The following is a 20,335-nucleotide window of genomic DNA, read 5'->3' on the forward strand; positions in this document are numbered from 1 at the left end:
GCACTTTTTTCAGTGCCATTGTAACTTTGAACAGTCACCAAGCGAACTGTTGTAAGTCGAGGACTACCTGTACTTCATCACTTTTTTCCTCTTTTTTTTGGTCATCAAGTTTTTGACACCTTGCTAGGCGACTGGTGGGAATCGGATGTTGCCATATCCTAAAAGTGGTACAATGGGTGAAAAGGTTGAAAAGCCCTGTCTACAGCTATGTCCCCAGCATGGAGGGGAAAGTCTGGCAAGTCCTGAATAGACAAAATGCGGACTGCTGGGGCCGGATGTGGCTCGATTTGAGGCAGTGGAAGCCTGCTGAGGCCATCTGCATGGCCCATATCTTTGCCAGGTTTGTGAAATAGCCTAAAACTGTAGGCCGACAAAAAGATAGACCATCTTAACATTCTAGGGGATAGGATGTGGGGTGTCTGTCTGTCTGTAGTGAATAACCCTAATAGCAGTTTATGGTCTGTGAAGACCGTAAAGTCCCTGCCATGTAAGTAGTCATGGAATTTTTTTACTCCAGCTACTATGGCCAATGCCTCCTTATCAATTTGTGCGTAATTACATTCTGCGGAGGACAGTGTCCTGGGATAAAAAGCAATTGGGACTTGAGTCCCATCTCTCTCCAAATGACTTAGGACAGCCCCCACCCCATATGGGGATGCATCACATGCAAGGCATACCAGCATCGATTCCTTGAAGTGAGTGATCGTTGAACTGATGGATAGTAGAGCTTTCAATTCCTGAAAGCTTCTTTCATGAACACTAGTCCACTTCCACGCAGTATTTTTGTCCAAAAGCCGGTGTAACAGCTCTGCCACTGAGGCCTTGTTAGGAAGGAATGCATGGTAAAAATTTAGGAGGCCTAGGATTGCCTGAAGCTCTCCCTTCGTTTTGGGGCTGGGTGCCATCTGAATGTCTTTCACTTTTGACTCAGCAGGGTGGATGCCATCGGCATCCATACAGAAACCCAAGAATTCAGTTGAAGGGACTCCAATACTACACTTATTCTTTTTAAGCTTGAGGCCTGCTTCGCAGAGCCTTTAAAGGATGGCTCTGAGCCTCCTTGCCAGCATCTCAGTGGACTCACTGGTGATGAACACTTCATTGAAATAGGGGCAAACCCCTGGAATGCCCTTGAGCATTCGGTCCATGATGCCTTGAAAAATTCCAGGGGCTACGCTGACCCCAAATTGTATGCGTTTTACTTTAAACACTCCCCTGTGGGTTACAATTGTCTGTGCCATGGCTGTGGCCTTGTCTACAGGAAGCTGTTGGTAGGCCTGAGCCAAATCTAATTTTACAAAAATTGTACCACCTTGCAAGAATGCCAGGATGTGGCTTACTACTGGTACAGGGTACACATGCTGCTTGAGTGCATGATTAATTATGCATTTGTAATCGGCACAGATTCTGACCTCCCCGTTGGCTTTTAGTGGCATGACAATTGGGGTCTCCCATTCACCCCCATCTACGGGCTGAAGTACTCCCTGTTCTACAAGTTTATCTAACTCAGCATCTATCTTGTGTTTAAGAGCAAATGGCACTGTATGAGGTTTAATCCTGACCGGCACTACAGTAGGATCCAGTTTAAATGTTATTGGCAGACCCATGTACATCCCCAAACCTGAGTCAAACACATCTGCAAATTCCTTGCATACTGTCGCTAGACTCGCAACTTGCATCTGGTTGATTCCGTTTACTTGGATGCCTAGTGCATCAAATCAGTCAAGCCCGATCAGGCTCATTTGCTGACCCCCTACTATGACAACATCCAGGTGCCCAGAAAACCCCTTAAATTTGATGGCCAGTGCGGCCTCACCCTTGACTGCGACTCTGGCATTCTGTATGTTGGTCAGTACAATGTCAGATGGCCTCAGCTTGGCCCATCTCTTACTGTGATTGCAGACGAAATTAAATGTCTCAAGTAAAATAATGGATACAGCTGAGCCCGTGTCCAGCTCCATGTTGCAAGGGACCCCTTGCAGTTCCCCCAAAGTCTAAACTTTGGCTTAATAGGGCAGTGAGCTCCCGTGCCTCAAATGCTTCTGTGGCTGGAGCAAAACCCTATGCTATACTGTCCCGGGGCCTTGGTATCTCTCCTAATCAGAATGTCCAACTGGCGATTCGATGGCCAGTCCCTCTGGTGACCTCTGCAGATGGACACAATATGGCTGGTCTTCCCACAGGCCTGGCACGTGGCTTTCCAGAACCTACAGTCCATGTGTTGGTGGCGGCCGCCACACCCTGGGCACCTAAGGAAGGGATCTGCCTTGTAAGTTGCTCCTTGTTGCTTGTCGCTGTGGTGCTGTTGGTCATTGTGTTTTTGTAGCTTGTCATCTTCTGTGTTGTCTTCGGGGTCTCCCGCATGTTCGGCATCCTTATGGTGGATGGCTTCCTCATGCTGTGCTGTTTTGGTGGGCCCCATGGCTCATATGGCCCCGCTGGCAGCTTCATCTGCCATGATCTCTTTCAGCACATCTGGGAATGACAGAGTCTCTTTGGCAAAGAGTTTTTGCTGTAACTCTCGATTCCAGAGACAGCAGACAAGCCAGTCTCAGAGCCTTTCCTCTACATCGGAGAACTGGCACAGGTGTGCAGCCTGCCTGAAGGCCGCGATGAATTCGGACGCTGTTTCACCTTGTTGCTGAATCCTCTGTTCGAATGTGTGGCACCAAGCGATTACCGACAGCTTGGGCTGGAAATGGTCATCAAGCTGTTTGTTCAAGTCCGTGAACATTACAGACTCCAATGGCATTGGTGCGAACAAGTTCTCTGCGATGTCAAACATGGCTGGGCCGCACACACACAGGAATGTAGCGACCTTCAGGATGTCCTCGGCAACTTGATTCGTGCATAGATAGTTCTCGACCCTGGATAGATATGAAGACCATCTTTCTGGGTGAGCTATATCAAATTCTTCCAACTTTCCGACCTTTGCCATTTCTGCTGGTCTTCACGGCTGGGGCTCGACGTCTTCTTATCCTGCTCCTCCTATGCCCAGGGACTGGTCCTCTGGGCACGTGGTCGCTAGCATGGCTGTGCTAGGCCGACCATGGGGGGGAATTGCTTTTACCGCCAGGCATGTTCGGCCTCTCCCCTAGTGACTCTCAGCTCTGTTGGAGAAGTAGGATCCCACCTTCATCGCCAGTGTTATATACTGGGTTTGTTGCTTGATTGATGAGATGAGGCGAATGAGCTCAGCAAGAATAATTATTTATTTGGTTGCAGGAACTGAACTGGGAAACAGGGCTGCGAATGCAGCTATTTATACCCTGGCCTCTAGGTGGCAGCCAATAGGTTTAAAGCAACCTATTGCCACCCTTGAGGCAGCCAATGGTGCCGCTGAAGACGGGTTGTCTGAGGAGCTGGGAGCCATTAGCCAGCTTCCCTGCTTAAACAACCTTCCAGCAATTAACCCCACGTGATGCTCTTTAGTAAGACAAAAACCCAATACATTACAACTTTATTCACATATAATAAAGTTCCAGTACATTTTTAAAAACAGATTCCTCCAAGTAAAATTCAGGTTCTTCTGAGAAATGTAATCTTAAAAAAAAATCTTGTAATTCCTATAAATACTTTGAAGGAACTTTCAAAACAATTCCACATTATGTTTAAATGACTTTTAAAGAGGTAGTTACTGTATTAGTTTGTGCTGACTATCTTTAAACCTACTTTTCAATGCATGCAACTTCATGAGGAGTTAATTAGTCATTAGTCATGTAAATTTGATCACATCCTCACATTCAGTTGGAAATGTAACAAATTTGATCAACATTCTATATTCAGGAGTCTAGCCCATCTTTATAGCTAGACTAAACAACCTAGTAGAGATGTTTGAAAACTCAAAACAGCTTAAAATATATATTTTAAGTTGAAAAGACTTGTTCCTGCCATTATAAATATTTTAAAGTCAAAATAGGGCTACTTTGATACAATGGTTAGAATAAACAATTTTGAATTAAGGGCTGTTGCTCATTTGAAACATTTTGAACTGAAAAGAATGGCATAACTTTCACATTATAGTAAAGCAAAAAAAGTTCACTTATAAAACTATAGATTTTGTTAAGTGAAAAAGAGCTTCTGTCACAATCATTAGGACCAAGATACTAGGTTACTGTGTTGCTTTACACTATCTTTGTTCCATTTCAGATGCTGAAAAAATTTAAAGAGTTTTCCAAATTTCTTCAAAGGTAAATGGATTTTCAATTTCTGTTTTTTTTAATTGTAATTAAAAGCTCCTGTTCAATCCTGAACCCTAAGGCAGAAAGCATTTAGTTATGTGAAACTGTTGACATTTACCTGAAAATACAGATAAGACAGAAGCTACAAATAGAGGACAAATGACAGATTCTTCTAATCCCATGGCTTCATTTAAGTCCTCTCTTGGGCTGAATTCAGATACACCAGGACTTGCTGGTCATATAAGGGCTATTCATTTGTTATGAATAGCAAGCATATTTGGGGGGCTATAACATATTATGTATTGATAAAATCTGGCAATGAATAAACCACACAGTTCTAATTAAAGCCTGCTATTCTAATTAAAGCCTGCTAAAGTCCTTCGGGAGAAGGGCGGTATATAAATAAAATTATTATTATTATTATTATTATTATTATTATTATTATTATTATTATTATTATTATTATTATTATTATTAATCAGCTGAAGTATATACAGTATATTTTCAAATACAGTGCAAGACAATAATACAGCCATGATGTTATTACAGCTTGGGTAACTTAGCCAGGCTGTCTATATTGATATAGGATTGATGACACATTTGGATGATACTTTTGGATGCTTTAATTGACATCTGCTACAGAAGAGGTTTTCCCTATTCATAAAATGATTCCAAATACCATCTTCTCATTTAATTAAGCAAATTAAAAGAAACATTAAAAAGCCAGATAAGATAGGGAACTTAAAGGTAAAGGTTCCCCCGCACATGCGTGCTAGTCGTTTCCGACTCTAGGGGCCGGTGCTCATCTCCGTTTCAAAGCCGAAGAGCCAGCGCTTGTCCGAGGACGTCTCCGTGGTCATGTGGCTGGCATGACTAGACGCCAAAGGCGCACGGAACGCTGTTACCTTCCCACCGTAGTGGTCCCTATTTTTCTACTTGCATTTTTACGTGCTTTCGAACTGCTAGGTTGGCAGAAGCTGGGACGAGTAACAGGCGCTCACTCTGTTACGCGGCACTCGGGATTCGACCCGCCAAACTGCCGACCTTCTGATTGACAAGCTCAGCGTCCTAACCCACTGAGCCACCACGTCCCTTCCCATAGGGAACTTAGCTACCATCAAAGAAGCATCCTTGAGTGCCTTGAGGTCTATCAATTTTAACAAACTCAGAGAGAACCTAGGAAAGATTCCATGGATGAAAATCCTAAAGGGGAAACAAACAACTCAAGAAGCATGGAAAACTCTAAAAAATGTGATCATAAAAGCCCAGTACAGCACAATACCACTGAAAAAGAAAAACAAGAAATTCAAGAAGAAACCAGCACGGCTGCACAAAGATATCTCTGACAAACTGAAAGACAAAAAGGACAAATTCAAAAAATGGAAAAAGCAACACATAACTAAGGCCGACAGCCAGAACATGCAAAGATGAATTCAGGAAAGCAAAGGTTCAGAGCGAACAAAAACTTACAACAGAAATCAAGGATAATAAAAAAAGTTTCTTCCAAAATATTAATAACAAGAAAAAAGTCAAGGAAACTGTAGGTCCACTAAAGAGAGAAGATGGCAAGGAAATAACAGGCAACAGGGAAAAAGCAGAGCTGCTTAACTCATTCTTTGCATTAGTCTTCACACAAAAAGAAATTACAGCCCAACATACCAAAAAAAACCACTGCAGAAGACAAACTAGAAACAAAAAGTAAAATAAGCAAGAAAATGGTAAAAGAACACCTATACAACCTTGACAAATATAAATCACTGGGACCTGACATATGACATCCCAGAGTTCTGAAGGATATGGCAGATGCTATCTCAGAACATATCTTTCATAAATCCTGGAGCACTGGGGAAGTACCTGACAATTGGAAAAGGGCTGATGTGGTTCCCATCTTCAAGAAAGGAAAAAAGAAATGGACCCACGAAACTACAGACCAATCAGTTTCACATCAATACTTGGGAAGATCCTAGAAAAGGTTTTCAAAAAACAGATCTGCGAACAACTAGAAGCAAACAAAGTTATAACTAGTAGCCAGCAGGGGTTTGTTAAAAACAGATCATGCCAAACCAATCTTATTTCATTCTTCGATAGTGACTAAACTGGTAGACCAGTGGAATGCTGTGGATATAGTATACTTAGATTTCAGTAAGGCATTTGATAAAGTAGGCGACAACCTATTCCTTGGTAAGCTAGAAAAAGGTGAAATAGACAACATCATCACCAGATGGATCTGTAGCTGGCTGGCAAACCATATCCACATGGAGAGAAGTAAGCAGTTGGGTACCACAAGGTTCAGTCTTAGGCCCAGTACTTTTTAACATCTTCATAAATGACTTAGATGAGGGAATAGAAGGGGAACTCATCAAATTTTCAGATGACACTAAACTGACAGGAGTAGCCAACACCCCAGAAGACAAACTCTATTCTATTCTATTCTATTCTATTCTATTCTATTCTATTCTATTCTATTCTATTCTATTCTATTCTATTCTATTCTATTCTATTCTATTCTATTCTATTCTATTCTATTCTATTCTATTCTATTCTATTCTATTCATCTTAAACTGCTTCACTTAAAAGCTATATGTAATGGTCAGGAATAATTTACACATACATCCTAATTGTGAATTAACAGAAGGAATAAACTTACCTTCTAAACCAAAGTAAGCACCATTTATTTATTAATAAAATTTTATACTCAAATTTCACAAAAAGCAAGTCTGGGTAGCCTATAAATAATTAAACACAAAGTGCTTCCTAAACATACTTTTCTTTTGAGACTGTTTATAGTGGCACATAATTACTGATTATATACTGTATTCACTGCCATATAGAGGTAATCTTCACCTTACAACCACAACTGAGTCCAAAATTTATGTTGCTAAGTGAGACATTTGTTAAGTGAGCCTTTTTACAACTTTTCCTGCCACAGTTGTTAAGTAAATCACTGCAGTTGTTAAGTTAGTGACACAATTGATAAGGAAATCTGGCTTCCCCACTGACTTTGCTTGTCAGAAGCAAATGACCCCAAGTCACTTCAACCGTCATAAACATGAACCAGTTGTCAAGTGTCTGAATTTTGATCATGTTGATTATGAGGATGCTGTAATAGTTGTAAGTGTGAAAAACAGTCGTGTCACTTTTTTCAATGCCATTGTAACTTTGAATAATCACTAAATGAACTTTTGTAAATCAAGGACTACCTGTGTAAATTATGGTAAAATATAGATGTAAGCTTAACATGCGAAAACTAGTACAAGGAATGTTAAGCAACCATATCAAGCCTAACTTTCTTACTATGATTTTAATTTTAGCAAGTTCTGTTTGGATTTTTTAAAAAAATATTAGCTGCCTTGGGAACTAATTTACCGTATTTTCTGGCGTATAAGACGACTTTTTAACCCATGAAAATCACCTCAAAAGTTGGGGGGTCGTCTTATACGCCGAGTTGTCTTATACGCCAGAAAAATACCTCTCGGATCTTTTCTCTTTTCTGCTGGGCGGCGGGATCGCTGGGTGAATGGAGGTAGGCATGGCGACCTGTGGTAAAGCGGCTGACTGCGAACGGCGAATGGGTGATGGAGGGCAAACTCTCGTTAGCTTCTGGGGCGGCTACTGCAGCTGCCGCCGTTGCTCTCTCTAGGACTGGCCATGCTAGTGCCTCCAATGCTGGCTGTCAGGTCCCTGATGAGAGGAGGAGCAGGCAGTCCCCAGAGGCGCCCTGCTCGACCATAGGAAGGGAGCACCTTTGCTCCCACCAAGGCACCGCCTGACTCGCGCCGACCAGAAGAATTGCTTGCCCGGTCACGGAGTGCAGAACTGAGAGCAGCAGCGCACCAGGCGAGAGAGCTCAGAGAAAAGAAGGCGAGGCACCCATTTGGCGGGGAAGGAGCAAAGCTGGGCAAAACACAGAGCAGGTGGAGCAGAGAAATGTTACAGGGGAAAAGGGGTGGGGTTTAAAAGGCAAGGCGGGCGGGACGTGGAGACGTTCTGCAGTTAGAAGTAACGAAGGAGCCTCCAGGCGCTTTTTGGATCGGATTGTGCAAACTGAGCATGCTGCTACAGTCCTCGTGTTTCCCAGGGTTGCCTGTCATGCCAGAGGTATTCCCTGTAGCCCCAGATTCTTTAGCTCCCCACTTTCCTTAATTCGGGCGAATTTTGTGCTCCGTGGAGAAACATTAATACGCAAATGCCGTTTGTTTAACCGTGCAAAACTCTGGGGAAACCTTGGTATTTGGGAACGGAAAGGCTTAAGCCTTTTCATTTCTGTTTTATGCACGGGCTGGGAGGCTCACGAAGTTTACCTCTTTTATTTTAGCAACATCGTGGCACTTATAAAAAAAGGGTACTAACGCTAAATGAGTTGTTAATATGCAGATTGTGTGCCAGGAAGTGAAATATTGAGTTATTAGCCCAAACCCTATAATTTAACATGAAAAGTAGGGGGTCGTCTTATACGCTGGGTCGCCTTATACACCAGAAAATACGGTAAATAGAAAAGCACATAATGTATATAACATACAGCAGAATATTTAAATAGCCGTCCTAGTTTCAAGAATAATTTTGAATGTACTGCTTGCTTAGCCTAGTTCATGCAAACTTTTTTTTTCAAAAAAATAATCCTTCAATACTTCTTGGTTTGATGTGGGGATATTGCATCTATTGGGCACAGGCATGCAGGCATTTATTGTGAAGAAAAGGCTATATGGATGAGCCTCCTAAGACTTGATGCATATCATACCCATAAGTTCTTTTTTTTCCTCTTTTAAAACTGACATATGACATTAATTTGTTTTTACATTTAACCTGACCTTTAAAAAAATCTGCATGGGTTTTTTGGGGAATATAGGAAGAATGTAGTGAGCAAGACTAAGTATTCTGGGAGAAGGGACCTTTATCCATAGCTGCTATACATACAGTTGCTAATTACACATATAGAAATGTGGCATAAATATATGCTTTTGGGGGAGGGAACTCCTAAACCCCCCTCCCCCTCCCCCACTTACCCTGATTACAGGGTTACAAATATATAATAATCATAATCTAACTAAAATTGATCAACTATATAAATAACCAAATACATAATACACTTTAACCCGCCTATAACATAATTACAAACACTCTAAAAATATCCAACTTATACTAATACAATAATAATATCGTATGATATAAATATTATTATAGCTAATAATAATAATAATAAAAAAGGAATTTAAATTATAACAATCTAAAATTTACTCATAAGCTAAATGGAAATTTTAGTCCCATATTTTTTCTGAATATAATCTATCTATCTTCTCCAAACTGAAATGTATCTTTCTTGTGAATGATCCTTCAAGTAAGCAGAAATCTTAGCCATTTCTGCTAAATTTGACACTTTAAGTGTCCATTCCTCTATAGTAGGCAGGCAGTCCTTCTTCCAATATTGCCCTACCAATAACCTTGCAGCTGTTATCAAATTCAACATCAAGTTAATTTCTTTAGTATCACAATCTGTAATAACACCCAATAAAAATAATTCTGGGGTAAACTTTATCTTTCTCTTGAAAATCTTTTGGATGTTCCACCAAATTTTAATCCAAAAAGCTTTAAATTTCTACAAGTCCACCAAATGTGAAAATAAGTAGCGTCCAAACTACCACATCTCCAACATTTGGGCTGTAAATTCGAATACATACAAGACAGCTTTTTAGGATCCAAATGCCATCTATAAAACATTTTATAAAAATTTTCTCTTAAGTTTTGGGCTTGAGTAAATTTTACATTTCTAACCCAAATTACCTCCCAAACATCCAATGAGATCGGTTCTTGAATATTTTGAGCCCACTTTACCATGTAGTCTTTCACTAATTCCATTTCCAAATCCAATTCTATTAAAGCATTATAAATTCTCTTTATATGCGCTCGAGTTTGATCTTTAATCTGTTTTACCAAATTTTCATCCATCAGTGTCAAACCAACCTTCTGATCTAACTTCCACCTAGCTTGCAGTTGGGTATACTGAAACCAAGACTGTACGATATTTTCTTGTTTTAACTCGGCTACCGATCTTAATTGCCAATCATTCCCTACCAGTCTAAGTAATTGCTTATAAGAAATCATATCCAAATTCACACCCATAGATACACCCTCTATTGCGTGTCCAGGAATCCCCCAAATTGGTATTTTATAATTCAACTTATAATAATACTTTTTCCAAACACGCAATAAAGCACTTCTTAAAATATGAGATTTAAAAGCCTTGTCAACTTTTTTTTATCATAAATCAAATATGCATGCCACCCATATAATAAGTCCCACCCCTCAAGACAAAGTATACTTTTATTTGTTAAACTTAGCCAATCACTAACCAGTGTTAAAACCACTGCATCATAATATAGTTTCAGATTAGGCACCTTAAGTCCTCCTCTTTCCCGAGCGTCTTGTAAAATCTTAAGTTTAACTCTCAGTTTTTTCCCCACCCAAATAAATTTATTAATACCCTTCTGCCAATCATCCAAATTAGCATCCTTTTTCAAAATAGGTATCATTTGAAACAAAAAGAGAAACTTTGGTAAAACATTCATTTTAAAAGCTGCAATTTTTCCCAACAAAGATAATTGTAATTTTTTCCAATTATTTAAATCCTTTTGTACTTTTAACCATAACATCTCATAATTATTCTTATATAATTTCACATTAGAAGCTGTAATATATACTCCCAAATATTTAACCTTTTTCACTATTTCATAACCTGTCAATTTTACTAACATTTCCTTTTCATTCATGGTCATATTTTTAGATAATATTTTAGTCTTATTATTATTTACCTTAAAACCCGAAACTTTCCCATATTGAATTATGATTTCCATCAAATTTATAACCGATTGAATTGGTTGGGATAATGTAACAATCAAGTCATCCTCAAATGCTCTTAACCTATAATCATTCTGCTTTATTTTTATTCCCTTTATTTTAGTTGATTCCCGAATTTTAATCAATAAAATCTCCAATGTTAAGACAAACAGTAATGGTGACAGGGGACACCCCTGTCTTGTACCTTTTTCAATTTTAAATGCATCTGTTAATCCATTAATTATAATTTGCGCCAATTGTTGTTGATATATGGCCTTAATAGATTGCAAAAATTTATCCCCAAAATTCCTCTTGTCCACAACTTTCAATAGAAATTGCCAATTCAACTGATCAAAAGCTTTTTCAGCATCCAATAATATCAATGCCTCAGGGACTTGGTTATTCTTATCCAAATACTCAATTAAGTTAACTAATTGTCTTACATTATATTTCATATATCTTCCAGTTATAAATCCAGACTGATCAGTATGAACCATTTGTTTCAAGACTAGCATTAATCTATTTGCCAATATTTTTGCAAAAATCTTATAGTCTGTGTTTAAGAGCGATATAGGTCTATAATTCTTAGGCTGAGTAAGATCTTGATCCTCCTTTGGGATCAATGATATAAAAGCCCTTCTCCAGGATGGAGGCACCTCCCCTCCAGCCTGGATATTATTAAATAGTTCCTTTAAAGGTTCTACCATCTCTGCAAGTAAGGTTTTATAATAAATTGCTGTTAAGCCATCTGTACCAGGAGCCTTACCCACTTTTAACTGTTTAATTGTTAATATAATTTCCTCAGAAGTGACTAAACAATTCATCCCTTCCCATTGTTCATATGAAAGCATAGGAATATGTGCTTCCTGTAAGTATTTATCTATATCTAAGGCTTGTATATTCTCGCTAGCATATAACTTTTCATAAAAATCCAAAAAACCCTTTTTAATCAAATTTTGTTGATATATTTCTTTACCCTTATATTCTATTTTCTCTATTTTATGTAACTTCTGTTTTTTCCTTAATTGATAAGCTAGCCACCTACCAGGCTTATTTGCGTTACAAAAAGTATTATGTTTCGCATATCGCTAATTAGTTGCAACCTGATCTTCCATTAACATATTAAATTGCTCTTTCAACAAATTTATTGAAATCCTTAGTCTCTTATCTAATGGATTCAAAATAAAAGCTTTCTCCTTAAATTTAATCTCTTCTTCCAATTCTTTACGTTTTTGCATCTGCTTACACCTATGACCATTATTCATATTAATCAGAATACACCTCATATAAGCTTTACTAGCATCCCAAACCATTTCAATCGGTGTTCCTTTATGCATATTCAAAACAAAAACTCTTTCAAATAATCTTTACATTTCTCTGAAAGTACATCATATCTAAATAAATTTTCATTCAATCTCAAAATCTTCTTATCCCATCTTCCCTAAATAGCTCCATCTATACAGGACTATGATCCGACAATGTTCTAGGAAAAATCTTGACATTCTTGACCCTGGAAATAAGATCACCAGTAATTAAAAAAATCAATTCTAGAAAACGATTGATGCCTGCCTGAGAAAAAAGTAAAATCTCTGTCCTCCAAATTTTGCTCCTGCCAAATATCTCTTAATTCCAAGTCATCTTTCAAGTCAAAAAAACCTTTAGGCAATCTAGAATAGTTAGGAGAATTTTTAAAAGACTCCTTCTTGTCCTTGCTTGAATCCAAAACACCATTCCAATCACCCATCAAAATAACAGATTTATAATCCAATTGAGTTAATTTATCATGTAAAAACTTATAAAACTTTCTTTGCTGTTGATTAGGAGCATATAATCCAATAATGAGAATTTTCTTGCCTTGTAACAATAGTTCAATAATAACATATCTTCCCTGTGGATCAGACTCAATTTATGTAGCAGATAAGTCTCTTCTTAGATAAATAACCACCCCACTCTTTTTATCTGGAGCAGATGCTATAAAATGTAGTCCCAACTGGGAATTAATCAAATACTTTTGATCTTTTGCACAAATATGAGTTTCTTGTAAGCAAACAATATCATTTTTATGTTGCTTCAGGTAGTGAAACACTTTCTTTCTTTTTTGTGGTGAGTTTAAACCATTAACATTCCATGCCAAAAACTTTATCGCCATCCTCAGTGACCTGGAGCCTTTGGAACACTGCCTGAAGATCCGCAGTTGGTCTCTTCGGTCGCGCCCCTCCCACCGGCTCCATAGTAACATAGTGAGTCCTTGGGGAGAAGGGCGGTATACAAATCAAATAAATAAATAAATAAATAAATAAATAAATAAATAAATAAATAAATACATAAATACATAAATACATAAATACATAAATACATAAATACATAAATACATAAATACATAAATAAATAAATAAATAAATAAATAAATAAATAAATAAATAAATAAATAAATAAATAAATAAATAAATAAATAACAGGGCCTTGTATCATAGGCCCAGAGTCCATCTTCTGTTTCAGTTGCTCCTTTTCTTTCCATTTATGTGCAGCACACGTCATTCTCTGTTCTTTTGGATCACCCTTTAACAACAAACTCTGTTCAGTAAATTCAGCCAATTGTGCCTCTCCAACAAACTGTGATATTGCCCCTTCAACTTGTTGTTTATCTTCCAAAGTCTCTTCTGTTCTTTTAAGTAATGGAGATGGTAGTGAACCTGCTTTCAGGACATAGGTATAAAATTCTTTTGCCTTTGCAATCGTATTAAGTCTATATCGTGTCCCTGCATAGTTCACCACTATTCCAATAGGTATCTCCCATCTGAACTGAATCTGTCGGTTTTTAAGCTCATCAGACAAAAAACCAAAATTCTTCCTTTTTCTCAACATTTTAGGAGGTATTTCTTTCAAAATTATAATATCTTGACCTGCAATTTGAGATCTCTGTTGATAGAAGGCCTGGATGGTTGCATTTTGAAGTGACCTCTTAGAAAAATAGATCACCACATCTCTAGGTAAATTTTTCTGCCTCGTAATCCAAGAATTGACCCTGGAAATTTTTTCCACCTCCCTTGATGACTCCTTAGGATCCCATTCCAAGATGGGAGCAATGACTTTGATCACCTCTTCCTGTAAATCCTCTCGAGGGTTTTCTTTCAACCCCTTTATTCTCAAAGCAAATTCCATGTCTTTATATTGTGAAATAATCACCTCATCCTCAGTTTTATCAATTTTATTTTCTGCTATAGCAATTCTATTTTCAAGTTTTTCACTATTTTCCACAACCTCATCCACGCGATCATCTAAACGTTCAATATGTGCAGCCAGCCGTTGAAGTGCAAACAAAATGTCTTCTCTCATCTCTCTATTTTTACACTCAAGAAGATCAGCTACCTCTTCCTTTATTTGTTGAGCCGTTTGTTGTGACTGCAGCTTCAAAGCATCCTGCAAGTCTTTAAGTGTAAGTGCTGGTGGTGGAGGAGAGGGTGGAGGATTGTGTTGCAGGTTGTGTTACGGGAGAGGAAATTGAAGTTTTAGAAATAGCAGGAATTGCCTGCTGTCTTGAAGCCATTTTCCAACTTGCTACAATTCACTTTCTCTTATCACTTTCACTTTCCCTCTGCACTTCAGAATAAGAATAAAATCCAAAAAAAGAAGAGGAACCCTCAATAATAATAATAATAATTCTTTAAAACTCTAAAATCCAATATATTGTTTAGACTTTAACAGAATCTTCGTACTTTATTCTTTCAAACAGAAAGAAAAAAAAAGAAAAGAAAAAACATTTCGGCGCCATCTTTTCTTTCAAAATCAAATTTATGTATGGGGAAGATTAAAGCACCCCAAGTTAAAGTTCTGAATACTTGCAACTTTATTCCTCCTGGTCAGCTCTGTCTGCTTTAAAAGCAATCATAAATCACTATAATCCGCAGATGTGGATGCAGCATCTGGCTTCGCCCTTGCTTCCGAGCAAAGGCATCCTGGACTCGGAGAAAGCCTCGGGCTCCGTGTGAGCTCTCACCCTCCGACCCCCAGATAATTCTGGGAGGTCTTGGGGAGCTCTACCACTACCTGAGGAGAGCTCACCTCCCCCTCTTCTCCCAAGGGGGAAGTTTACGAGCCGCAGGACAGCTGATTGTCACCATCTCCACGGATCTAACGAAGCCTCAGGACAGGCGGCCAGAGAAAAGCTGCCATTCGGCGTGGCGTTGCCACCGGAAGTCCAGAAAGTTGTAGCATCTTGACAGAAAGCATCAAGAATACATTGAAAGAGAAAAAGATTAAAATCCAGTTCCTCTCCTACCAAAAATTGCTACCTTAAGCAATTTTTGAAGGGTGGTACTTAAATATCTTATGCCCTCCAAAGCACACTTTTCTGTTAAATATGAAACACTGCACAAGTTATTGTTAAGTTTTATTAAAAATATACTTGCTTTAACTTAATACTTTTTAAAAAGTAACTTGGTCATGTGGAATTGTAAATGGACATTTGTAAATGGACAAATGGCTCATATGTGGACATTTCCTCTTTGAATATGAATTGCACAGCTCTGATTACAATGTAACTTCTTAAAGAAACATAATTTTAGAAGTTCTGTTTGATAAATTATTGTATCAAAATTCTTTACACTATTGACATTCCACACTATGTCCAAATCACACCTATTTACCTAGCTGGGAACGTGGCCGAGCCATATGCCTTCAGCTGAAATCACAGGAAGACAGGTGTTTTGCAAGAAGCTGGAAGAGGCGCCAAGCAGAAATGAAAGAAGAAATACACCATGCTAATAAACAGCTGATGATGGTAAGCAGAAATTAAAAAAAAGAATGCTAATAAACAGTTGATAATAGCAAACTTGAAAACTTTTACAAATATTAATTTATTTAGTTCTGAAAATCCTCTTAGTCTGTAGCAGCATAGCTTAGATGCCCTTTGCCAGAAGAGAGAGAGAGAGGGAAAAAAACCTATTTTCTGAAGGCGTAAATGGATGATGTTAGCTTTTACTCACTTCCCCCCTATTGCAAATGTAGCCTCCAGACATGTTTTCCTGCTATGGTTGGAAAGAATTCTTCTTTTCTCATGTTGCCTCATGTGTTCTTTTAGGTTTAGGCCTGAAACAATTTTATTTCTTATAGGCTAACTTCAACAGTTCATTCACTATTTTTCATAGGAAAAAATACCTCAAATGGGTAAAAGTTGCCTCAATAACTAAAAGCTTCTAAGTTCACATGTTTTATTTTTATTGAAGTAGCACAGTTACTTAGCTTTGTCTGGTATGTAATAAGATGCTGGTTTAAAAATATTATCTAGGTAACTCTTTTGTCTCAAGTTACTGGAGAAATGCTGAAGTAGCAAAATCCTATAATTAAAAAACAAATAAAAATCTAAAGTCTTTTTGTTAGCTAGGAAAAACTAATTAGCTAAAGAAAAATTCTTCACCATATTAACACACACACACACACACACACACACACACACAAAGCACTTAGGCACTGATGATAAAGGGAGGGCCTTATATTAATTATGATGGACACATTACATGGATTTTGTAACTTGTTAATTAACATAGATACTTTGTATTTTAATTTGACTTATTTCTTGTGTTTTGAAATTATGTTCAGGCTCATTACAGACTGGAATGTAGGAAAAACTTTTATTCTAGTGCTGTACATTCCTAAACTGAAAAGATAAGCTACAGAAGGGTGGCTGGAGATTACCTCCTGATCAGAAAAAGTTTCTTAGTGTCAACTGGCATCTGGTTTCTAACTTCAAATGACCTTTGTAGTTGATTTACTGTGCAAAAGAGGGTTATGCCAACACTGCAACAACCTGAACTGAAGCCATTTTCACTTCATTTTCAGTTGCCACATATTTAGAAAGAAGGAGGAAGGGGGTGTAGTTCTGAATTAGCTAAAACAATTTCATGTATGGGAATCAAGGTCATTACTATAGCATTTTGGTGGGCTGGAGAACTGGGATGAGTGCCCGCATTTTCTACTAACTGGTGAATGTGATTTATGACATATAATTGGGGTGGGAAGTGCAACTTATAACTTTGTAAGCAAGGGGAAGGGAATTTAGTCTTGGGTTCACCTTTGTAAAAGGTAAAGGTAAAGGTTCCCCCGCACATGTGTGCTAGTCGTTTCCGACTCTAGGGGCCGGTGCTCATCTCCGTTTCATAGCCGAAGAGCCAGCGCTTGTCCGAGGACATCTCCGTGGTCATGTGGCCGGCATGACTAGACGCCAAAGGCGCACGGAACGCTGTTACCTTCCCACCGTAGTGGTCCCTATTTTTCTACTTGCATTTTTACGTGCTTTCGAACTGCTAGGTGGGCAGAAGCTGGGACGAGTAACAGGCTCTCACTCTGCTACGCGGCACTCGGGATTCGACCCGCCAAACTGCCGACCTTCCGATCGACAAGCTCAGCGTCCTAACCCACTGAGCCATGTGCCATTAATTTGTAGCTAAATAAAAATGTTCTTTGAGGAAGAATTCCTTGCTTTGAAGTGCTTTTAATTGGTCTCATCTACCAGAACCATGACATTTTATTTTTATCTTGTCCAATCAACTTTCCTCTTACATTTTCTTTGTTGTGTCAGCTATAAAAAAGGAATGTAAGATGGGTCTCGGGGGTCTCCTTTTTCATAGGGAGATCCCTCTTTATTAGGGTTCCCTAATAAACTGCTTTTAAATGATTCTCTGACTTGGTTGCTTACTGGGAAGATAAACTGAGGCAGAACCTAGGGCCAGATTTTGGCTATCAATTAGCAAAAAAGAACTGATGAAATGAAAAAGGATTTCTTATTTAAAATGATTGTTTTCTACACTTACATTTTGAAGATGACAGACAGACAGACATATAGACACATAGAGAGATAAGACACTGAGAGATAGAGATGATAGAGGTAGAGATAGATACAGAGATATAAAAATCCCTTCTCACCCTTATGGGTGGTCTGTTCTTTCTCAATTTTGGGTCCTATACCAGAGACCTGGGAGTTTGAGGGTTCTGTGCAGGATCTTAACTGTTTCTAGACTGAGAGCTCTGATGCTGTTGCTGGGATCTGTTGGAGTCACCCTCCTACCTTAAGTGTCACAGCCATGAGTTCTCCTACCACTACTGGGTAAGTCTTAACTTTCCATATCTTTTCCAGTTTAGTCCCTGACACTTTTCCAGTTTCTCATACTTTTTCTTCCTGATGTTGCTGTCACTTGACACTGCTACTTCTATTACCACCAATGTCTTCTAGACTTTGTCTACTACCACAACGTCCAGTTGATTAGCCAGTACCTGCCTGTCTGGAAATCCCACAGGATCCTAGGCCTATTATTTTCCACAACTTTCTAGATCTCCAGTCTAGATGTAGCAAGGTCTAGCCCATATTTTATGCACAATGCCAGAACTTGGTTGTATAGTTCATTGTATGCTGTACCTGCCAGCATCTTACACCCCGCCACCATGTGTTGGACTCTCTCTGAAATCTCTCTTCATAGTCTGCACCTTGGGTCCTGTTTAGTGTGGTAGACTCCTTCTATAGATTTGGTGTTTAGTGCTGCTAGGATTTATTGCCTCAGTGCTGTTGTTCATTACAGCTTTTCCCACCCACAGGTAGGATTTCCTAATGTCTGCCACTTCATTTATGTGTCAATAGAACATCCCATGCAGGGCCTTATTTTGTCATGGCACTTCCTCAGCTTAATTTTTTTCCTATAGATACTGCTGCCTCAGAAATTCTATCAACAGGTTATCATTGGTATGTTCTTACTGAATTATTTCTGGATGCTCTGGGTTTCATCCACAACAGTGGCACTGACACTCAACATACCCCAACTGCTCTCTTTCTATCTAGTGCAGGGGTAGGCAACCCAAAACACTCAAAGAGCCACTTGGACCTGTTTCCCACCAAAAAGAAAACACTGGGAGCCGCAAAACCCTTTTAACATCTAAAATGAAGATAGCACTGCATATATTGTTTCTTACCTTTACACTATGTATAAAAACCCATAGTGTGCTGCATTTATGAAATCAATGAACTGCTACAAAGAAAACAAATTTTTATTTCTGCATGCAACAAAAGCATTTTGAACTCCAACAACAACAAAAAACAACACTGGGTCAAAAGTTACTTTCAAATAAAATACTCAAATGTCTATTTGAGTCCTCCTCTTATTATGAAATAAAAAGCTGGTGTAAACTATCAAAACTGCAAACATAAAAATGGAAAAGAAAAAAATTGCCCGGGGGGGGGGGGAAAGAAAAGGACAGGAGAAAGAGGGAAAAAACCCTTTCTCCTTCATCCCAACAGTTAAAAACAATTTTAGTAACTTATTTACCATCTTTAAATACAGCATAATTATCCCCACACCTCACCTCTTAATTAAAAAAAAATCAAAATATTTCATTAAACATTCTTTACTAAAAGACCAGTAAGAACAACCACATATATTCATATTTTCCCTCTCCCTTCCTCCCTCCCCTCTCTCCCTTTCTCCCTCCCTCTGTCTTTCTGCCCTTGGTCTGCCAGTCCTCTTCCCCCACTCAGTGTGTTTGTGTGTTGAATGTGAGTGAGAGAGAGAGAGACAGAGAGAGGCACTTGTGCTTCCCTTCTCTCTCTCTTTCTCTTTCCACCAGTGCTTCTCTCCTGCCCTTGCTACATCTCTGTGGAGGAAAGCGAGCCACATAAGACTGTCTGTGGTAAGTCAGCTTGTCAGAGAACAAGCCGATTGGTTGGCCAAGTGAGGAGAGAGAGAGAAAACAAAAGGCAGATGAGGAGGGCTCCCCCCTCCCTCTCCAAGGCAAGCTGCCCTCCTGTCCATCCTGCTCCCCCTCTCCCAAAGGGATTGGCTGGAAGTTTGTCAGTTGCCGCTCTTCCTCCTCTTCCTCCTCTTCCTTGTTCCCTCCCTCCATTCTTTTTCTAAGTTAGTGCAACAAGTGAACCTGGCTGTGTCTTGCTTAGGTGGCAAAATATGGTTAAAATGAAACTTGTGAGCTGAACCAGAGAGCGGTGCTGAGCCCAGTTATTACACCTCGCTCATTTGTGGCTCAGAACATGGGGGAGTCCAGCAGGTACAAATTGTGATTTATAGTTCAGTTCGGGGGTATGAACCCAGCTGGCTCTCGCAAGAAACCCTCATTAATCAAGTCAGTGGCTTAGCCCCAGTAGCAAAGCCGGCCAGTGCGGAGGCAGCTGTAACCAATTTGATTTTATAATCCTGGCCACTTTTGCTTTTCTTTAAAAAAAAAAGAAAGAAAAAAAGATTTTTTTTAAAAAAAAGCAAGGGGAATAGGGCAGAGAGGGGAGAGAGAGAGAGAGAGAACAAAAGGCAGACAAGGAGGGCTCCCCC

General features: G+C 39.0%; 2 protein-coding genes across 2 annotated transcripts in view; one reads left to right on the plus strand and one right to left on the minus strand.

Moving 5' to 3' along the window:
• CNTNAP2 (contactin associated protein 2) overlaps nt 1-20,335 on the minus strand; it is a gene marked incomplete at its 5' end in the record, with an annotated part of 1,513,027 nt that overhangs the window by 619,815 nt on the left and 872,877 nt on the right. The window lies entirely within an intron of this gene.
• CFAP141 (cilia and flagella associated protein 141) overlaps nt 1-20,335 on the plus strand; it is a 39,332-nt gene that overhangs the window by 2,948 nt on the left and 16,049 nt on the right. Inside the window, exons 2-3 of the mRNA XM_081344135.1 lie at nt 4,150-4,190; nt 15,663-15,792. Of these exons, the coding sequence (XP_081200261.1) occupies nt 4,150-4,190; nt 15,663-15,792 (171 nt within the window). The remainder of the gene's footprint in view (nt 1-4,149; nt 4,191-15,662; nt 15,793-20,335) is intronic.

This window comes from Vipera berus (assembly GCF_964194415.1).
Source record: "Vipera berus genome assembly, chromosome: Z".
NCBI classification, from domain to species: domain Eukaryota; kingdom Metazoa; phylum Chordata; class Lepidosauria; order Squamata; family Viperidae; genus Vipera; species Vipera berus.